The sequence below is a fragment of the Cryptomeria japonica genome, chromosome 10 (assembly GCF_030272615.1).
Source record: "Cryptomeria japonica chromosome 10, Sugi_1.0, whole genome shotgun sequence".
Taxonomy (NCBI): Eukaryota; Viridiplantae; Streptophyta; class Pinopsida; order Cupressales; family Cupressaceae; genus Cryptomeria; species Cryptomeria japonica.
Window position 1 is genome coordinate 658,427,222 of NC_081414.1, and position 8,052 is coordinate 658,435,273.

Sequence of the window (8,052 nt, forward strand, 5' to 3'; positions counted from 1 at the left end):
TTCTCTGAATCAGGAATCAGGAATGCTTGGGCCTGTGTTGCAGGATTGTAACTCTGGCTCTCCGTCGTACAATCAACTTCGATATTCCAACTCAAATTGCGAAACGCAAATCAAGAGCTCCCAAATTTTCTAATCAGACACGAAAAAATTATAAGAAAGAGTGTTTCAAACTTTTAATTGTATTTATATCAATCCATGATTGCATTTTTGGCGAATTCTGCGGGTGTTTCAAAATGCATCTTGATTTAAGTAGGGCAAAATGGATCCTCCAATGCTTATAATGTTTTAATTGATATTGGCTAATTGGGCCTCATTATGATTAACGTGAAATTTAACAATAGGCGAAATGGACCAACGTGTGCAATGAAGATTCAATTTATTGTTGGCGAAATAGGTCCTGGGTACAGGGTTGTTTTACTATTTCTGGCGAATAACGGAGGTGATCTAATACCCATGTTCGAGTGATTCTAGGCGAATATTACGGGCATCCACGTGGAATGGTATGTGTTCAATGGCGAAGCCAGAATACAATGGACTGTTAACCCCTAAATTTCGAGCGATTTGACCACTGTGTTGCCCCAGACTATTCGCCATTTCCTAAAAAAATAAAATCGCAGAATTCACCAATTGGCGAAGATTCGCGACTAAAAATCTCTTTGCATCACACAACCTACATCAAACATGATCAAGGAAGCAAATAGTTTCATTAATCAAAGTTCACTTCTCATCATCACCACATTGGAAAAATTGGATAATGTTGAGATATTACTCAATACTCATTCATGATGATGAATCAAGTCTACAAGCAAGTTGAGGTGGCACCCCAGTCACTACTACACTAATTAGATGAGGTCTTGCATCATCATGTCTTGAGTCAATGAACCAAGCTCATCCAAGGAGGCACAAACTCCAATGCACCTACCCCCACTATCTATTGGTCGAGTATTATAAAGAGGAGATGTGTCAAAGCGTTGTTATTATTTCATTGGCCAGAATAAAGTTTGTTGTAACAAACCCTAATTAGGGTTTCATTGTAAAATATTGGTCATTGATGGGGCTTGATCCTAGCCACTCATTGTAATGAGATCTCTCTATAAAGCCGAAGCTCTTCATTTGTAAGGTTTAATAGTAATAGAATAGTTAGTAGCTCAAGAATAGTTTAGTAGAAGTTAGAAGTTAGAATAGATTAAGAGAAGAAGAAATTGTTTCTAAGGCTTGTAAATAGAAGTACTCTTTTCATTGAAGATATGGTGAAATGCATTATTTCAACAAGCTACATGGTTTCTACTTCTCATTTTCTTTCATGTTGGTTAGATTGAATGGAGGAATTTGTTGAATGCATTTGTGTGGAATTTGTTTAGTCAATATCACTAGTTTCTTGCTGATTGTAAGAGTTCCTTGTGTGGTCAACTAGAATGATATGAGCTTCACTTCCAGATTGTTATACGTCCATTGTTTATGCATTAACTTGAATGGTAATCAATGTTTGATGATAATGATTTGAACAGTTTAGAATTGCACCTTAGAAGATTGCACTGAGCTTGTGTCAAATTGCTCAGTTTGATGGTGAGACCTTGCCTGGTAGGATTCCATCGAATCATTCACTCTTCTCTTGCATTCTTAGGAGTAGTGTAGGCTTCCTAAAACCCATGCCTTTTTCTCTTTCTTTATTCTCCGAGCGAATAGTTAGAATCTAAGTTCTAGAGATTCAAGCATTCAACAATTCAATGTAAGTCCCCTTATGATTCCAACATCATCACATCAAACCAACAAGCTTATCTACATGTCATGACCCGACATACAAGAACCTTGGAGTTATCTCAAGTGATCCTTATACGAATTGTTAAAGTAATTTTTTATTAGCTAATAATTATTTATTTAATTATTAGTCTATTATACTCTATTCTTAAGCTAAACTTAGGAATCTTATAATTCTTTAGGGTTTTCTCCTTTAGGGTTTTGATTATCCTCTTATAAGGATTCTCTCTTTGTATTTTTATAACAATTGTAATTATTGAATTTCATTCTTGTTGCACAATCAATATGACTCCTCCTTTCTAGATCTCTGAATTTTGGCCTCCATAGTCATTTTCCTTCTCTTTTTTTGTGATAGGTTTGCATGCAGGTGATCTTTGGGAGCTGTAGAGTTGATTTTTCCTCAACTCCAATATGGTATTAGAGCTCCAGATCTGCATGCCCCTGTTCTCTTCATGAGAGTTTTTGGGCCTTGTTCTTCATATCTGAGTATTTGGGAGTTTGTGCAATTGTTTTTTTTCATTTCTAGGGGTAGTTAATTTTTTGATACATTTTGGTGCCAAAAGGACCTCACAGTTGGATTCAAGAGGCTGATTGGATGAATTTTGATATATAATTCAACTATTTTCGAGGATAGGAGCATCTGGGGCATGATTTTTTATTGGCACATTTTTCGAGGCATAGAAATTCGTACGAGTGTACCTGCAAATGCTTCCAAAAATTTGCATCCAATATATATATATATATATATATATATATATATATATATATATATATATATATATATATATATATATATATATATATATATTGCCCTCTTTATACCCTAAAAGAAGGGTTTTTTTCTTTTGGTCGTCACTTGGTCATATGAGGTGTTTTTCGACAAATCTTATATCATCGAAAAACTCTTTCTTATCGCTATCCAGATCTGGAGGTTTGAACTTTTGATTTTTCTTTTTTGATGGCTTTTTTTTTTTTTTTTTCAAAGCCAGCGGTTCATTTTTGCACTCCAGGAGATATAACTTGAGCATCCGAACTCTGTTTTTAGAAAACTTTATATCGTTGGAAAGCTTGTTCTGTGTTCTTTCCATTCATATGATTTTTTTTTTCTAGATTCTTCTCTTGGTATATTTTATTCAGTCTTTTGCTTTTTAGTACTTTGATGAATATCTTGGTTGTTTCAGGTCCTGGGATCTCTTTCTTTGAGTAGGATGTCTCGTATTTGGCTATTTTTTTTGTTTCCAGTCTTCTGTCTCTTCTAATCATTGTAGCAATTTATTTATGCAAACACAATGAGATAAAGTGCCACCATGCATTGTATATTTGGGATCTTGCACATCTTGTGCCTTATTGTACATGCTCTACTTATAAAGTGTCATGGGGGGGTTGATGTTTGCCTTTATTTTCCATCTACCTTTGTCACGTAAGTGTTCCTTCCACAACATTAGCCTCATGATGTGTGTCAAGTGAGCGTTCCTTCTACAACGTTATGTACTTTCTCTGCACCTTCGATGTTCCTAGATCTTCATCATGCAGTTCTTGTTGGCCGTTATTTTCAGCATTATGGGGAGGTTTGTCCTATTGTTCTAATTCTTCCTTGGTTTGATTTATCAGCTCTTCAGGCTTTGGTGTTTCATGCCATCTGTATCTTCGAGTTCAGTTGTTTGCTTTTGTTTGCCATCTGATTCGAGTAGTGTCATTTGCGGGCACTCATGTAGATTACAGTCTTCTCTACCTGGTCATGTTCTATTTCAGTGGAGGTTCTTCAGATCAGCAATTACTCTTCGACAGTGTTTGCAGCTATTTCATGTTTCAGTGGTGTTCTTCATTCTCTTCTTTTTGTTCCTATCTTCTGAAACACTCTTATTTAGAGGCTTCTTAGTCCTTCACTTGAACTTTCATCTCTTCTTGGAGAGGAGTTTTGTTCCCACATGGTTTTCTCCTTTTTTCTCCACTTTAAAATGATTTTATTGTACTTGGGTACCTCATCAGGCCTGGTTGCTGGGACTCATTATTGTTTTCCTGCATTTTTTACATGTGTTTTTAGTCCTTAGTTGTTTTTTAGCTACTCCCTAAGTTCATCTTAAGGGGGGGTGTTAGAGTAATATTTTATTAGCTGATAATTATTTATTTAATTATTAGTCTATTATACTCTATGCTTAAGCTAAACTTAGGAATCTTATAATTCTTTAGGGTTTTCTCCCTTAGGGTTTTGAGTATCCTCTTATAAGGTTTCTCTCTTTGTATTTTTATAACAGCTGTAATTATTGAATTACATTCTTGTTGCACAATCAATATGACTCCTCCTTTCTGGATCTCTGAATTCTGGCCTCCATAGCTATTTTCCTTCTCTCTTTTTGTGATAGGTTTGCATGCAAGTGATCTTTGGGAGCTGTAGAGTTGATTTTTCCTCAACTCCAATACGAATCTTCAACATTTGAGTAACATTGTTCAAGAGAGAATAAGATACTTTTGGATGTTTTATTCTGTGTTCACATGTGCATAAAAGACACATCAATAGTAAGCAATCCCAAAAGTGAGAACTATCATGTCCCCTTTTCTCCTCAGATTCTAGATTGACTTGTAAGCCCATTTTTTATCTCCTATTGGCTTAGGAAAAGTTATATAGGGAACCGTAAGCATTTAAATTTGGTACCCATATTATAGTAGCTAGAAGTGTTATGTAACAAACTAATTATTCTAAAAATAATGGTATCAATTGAGTATTGTGTGTGGGTGTATTTTGGAGGGAAGGGAGATTTTATTTTTAAAATTGCATATTTAATCAAGACAAAGATTAAGAGAATGCATGCTTGTTTATTCATTAATTTTATTCAAATAAATTAGATACCCTATTTGTCTATCATTGAATATTGGAGGACATAAACCCTTTTATGTTCATAGTTGGTTAGTGGATGAAAACACCTAAACCAATTGCAACCAATTCTACACAAGAATTGTAATTGATCTCCATTGAATTGCTATTCAAATAGTTTTTATAACTCTTGTTTTTCAAAGTTTGAGGTGGCTCTCTTAATGCCTAAGGTTTGTAATTCTAAGGTAGCTCATGCATCACTATCAATTACATATTCATCATATTTTTTTATAATGATATTACTATTGTTGTTCCTAAAAATTAGTTAACTGAATTGACTTAAATCTAATTCAAATTAAGATTCAATCATTAGTATTCCATAAAGTTAAATAGATAAAAATATTGAACTCCCCAATAAGAGATACTATGTTTCCAAACTACTCTTGATCTTAACTTTTAATTACATACAATCATTGTGGCTCTTAAATCTTATCCAATTTTGTTCGATTGTGATGTTTTATTTCACATGCGTTAATAATGAATATGAACTTTGTCACTCAAAATTTAAAGAATTAAATATACTCTGAAAACTGTACTTCTTCAATACATAAATTCTTGGTACTTTTCATTACATAAGATTGTCATGGCTTTTAAATCTTATCATTTCTATTTTATTTAATGTTTTACTTCACATGCTTAATAATTAATTAAAGATCAAATTCAACCCAAATAATCAACATGAACTTTGGACTCAAAATTTAAGAAATTAAATATACTCTGAAAACTTTACTTCTTCAATACATAAATGCCCAGAGCAGTAAAAACATTGGATTATACATAGAATAGAACTCTTCCAAATCCTTTGGGAACCCCTCCTCCCTCCTCGTCCCCAAGCTCTATTCTCAAACAGATACCTAAACACTTCACAGATTATTATAACACACATACATTACTGCCTCCTAAACAACACCGTCACCACTTCTAGTGGAGTTCTTATTACAGTGAATTTCAATCATATTTTTAATTTATGGGCGCTTCTGACCCCTGTAAAGAGTGAAGGCAGAGAGTGTGACAAGGAGGATAAGAAAAAGTACACCTATAAGGGACACAACAACAGCTCCACTACTCTGTTGGCAAAAGGAGCCAAACTGTTGGCATATGGCAAACCAATTGGCACGGGAGTTGCCTTCATTAGCCAGGTAAACTATAGCTGCTGCTGCTGAGGCTGCTGATGTCACAACACCCACCATTATCTGTAAAACAAAAGAATCTCACTTTTAGTATTTCATAGAATTGATAATTTGTTGTTTTTAGATTCGATTGTGTAACAGATTTTGTATCGACATTTTAGATCACATTCTATGATCTATTATGAAGATGATGGATACAAAATGTGATCCAAAATGTTGATGTAAAACCTCACACTGATGATGGATCATAGAATGTGATCTGAAATGTTGACCCAAAAACTCTCACACAATTGAATTCAAAAACAACAAATCATCAAATTAATAAAATGTAGCAATCTAATATCAATAATTTGATCAAATTTCTTAATTATCATCATAAATTAGTGTGTTTGTAGTCTTAACTGTAAGCCACATATACCTTATTTCTCTAGTAACATAACAGAAACTAGCATACCCAAAACATTCTTCATTAAATGAGAGTGCTGGTTTTTAATGGTTTACCGTATCAAGTATGACAAGTACTAGTTTGGTGATTGCGGTATGCCCTCTCACAATGTTGAAGATGGACACAGGAAGAGACAGCAACAGATATATACCAGCAATTCCATTTGCTATCACAAAAAACCTGAATATCCACAAACTTCAATTAGACCCTAAAAGAAACACTAATCTTGGAATTCATAATTTATCAGGCATTCAGATTAGAAACTCTGCAAGTTTTGAAATGGGCATTAAATAAAAAGAAACAGAGAAGAGCACCATAATGAGGTTTTAGAAAGACAGTTTTGGGTGGGTTTTTATGGAAAAGGTTATCTAGCTATTAGGATGCATCATAGTATCGATAATTAGATTACTATGATAATTAGATGTTACATAACTGAAATTTTGACTTTTCATCGATGAAAATTGTGTTATTGATTTGAAGTAATAGTTTGTAGCTTGTTCACTATACTCACCTCAAATGAATAACAAGCATCATTATCGATGAGAAATCAAAACTTCAATTACATTTTCCTTCACAATACAATGTTATTACCAAATAGAAAAAATTATAAACCCAAAAACGAGAACTATAATTACGTGAAAGCAGGCATGTCGCTATATTTAGCCTCGAATTGGAATAACTGAGTGAACAGAGGAAGCTGCTCATCTGTGGTTCCCATTGCAATTGTGGCTGCTAAAATGGCAGCAAAAGCGAGTATCCTCAATACAAAATCCAATATGCCAAAACCCCTTCTTCTCCATTTTCCTTTTATAGCACTTGAGGTCTCACCAATCTCTGTAGCTGCTGCAGGCTTCATGTTTTCCTTGATACAGATTGTTACAACCAGCTATTGCCTATCACTTGATTTAATTGATTTCAATCTTGAGCTGCTGATTGAGATGGTTAAGAGTTCTTGACAACTTGAAATATATAGGGGAAGAACAAATTTATTCTTAACAAACATTAGCCCTCAGAATCTATAGTAGGAAGCTACCAGCAATTCTTTAGTGCGAATGCAGATTAGGTTGCAGCTGGTAATGCTATTTACGTGTATTTGTTGACCTTAAAATTAACTAGGATATGCGAATTCTGAATTCAGTGGGTTTTAGATAGGAAAGATTTGAATGTAGGGTATTCGGTATTGGATTAGTGCCAACTACTCCACTTCAAAATGCCTTTCTACTTTTCCATCTCATCTACATAGATTACATTTATATTCAAATGTTGCCTATTGTATTAAAAGACAAAATGAATATGTTCAAGGGATCGTTATCGATGCATATGTGAAAAAGATAGAGTGGGTGAGAGAAGCATGTCTAATAGAGGTTTTGTCAGTTGCTGGAGCTTAAGAGGAGGGGTTGTACTTTTAGCACGGGGCTGTAGAAAATGGTATCTAGTCACATATCATACTACTTGTATGGTTATAATAGGTTTTGCTTGGTGTACAAATCTTGTAAACATTTGCCCTTAGGGATTTGCCTCCTCTAATTCCCCAAATAAGATTGAATAGGAGTATGAGGTTGCTTTGAATATTATGTAGAAGTGACCCTTTTGGTATAGATGGGTGTGTGCAATTATAGTTGTTAGTGTCAGTTCTATGTACAATGTGGTGTCAAATGTGCTTCTTGAATGCTTATGCTTTCATTTGTGTAAACCTTTTTTTTATGAAGATTGAATTTGATCATTGGTGACAATTTAAGCGCAAGATAGGGTTGGCATGCAAAGCTAGATGAAAAAGTAAGAGTCAAAAATAGAAAAAAATAGATGTCATAAGGAATGCAAGTGTGTATAGCCCCATTTGAGGTGAC

The 8,052-nt window shown here is 34.2% G+C and overlaps 1 protein-coding gene across 1 annotated transcript; it reads right to left on the bottom strand.

Moving 5' to 3' along the window:
- Positions 1–5,419: 5,419 nt before the first annotated feature.
- On the bottom strand, positions 5,420–7,061 carry LOC131073350 (casparian strip membrane protein 2). The gene is made up of 3 exons (XM_059212663.1): positions 6,841–7,061; positions 6,262–6,385; positions 5,420–5,823 (listed from the first exon to the last, which is right to left on the bottom strand). Exons 1-3 carry the CDS (start codon positions 7,059–7,061, stop codon positions 5,596–5,598), a joined length of 573 nt encoding a protein of 190 aa, XP_059068646.1. The 3' UTR covers positions 5,420–5,595.
- Between the last annotated feature and the right edge of the window lie 991 nt (positions 7,062–8,052).

Bases quoted from the DNA above. Each gene is read 5' to 3' on its own strand.
- LOC131073350 (XM_059212663.1), bottom strand. From the start codon at position 7,061: ATGAAGCCTGCAGCAGCTACAGAGATTGGTGAGACCTCAAGTGCTATA. The intron at 6,386-6,840 runs GTAATTATAGTT...GTGGATATTCAG, and splicing joins AGCGACATGCCTGCTTTCAC to GTTTTTTGTGATAGCAAATG. The intron at 5,824-6,261 runs GTAAACCATTAA...TTTGTTTTACAG, and splicing joins TACTTGTCATACTTGATACG to ATAATGGTGGGTGTTGTGAC.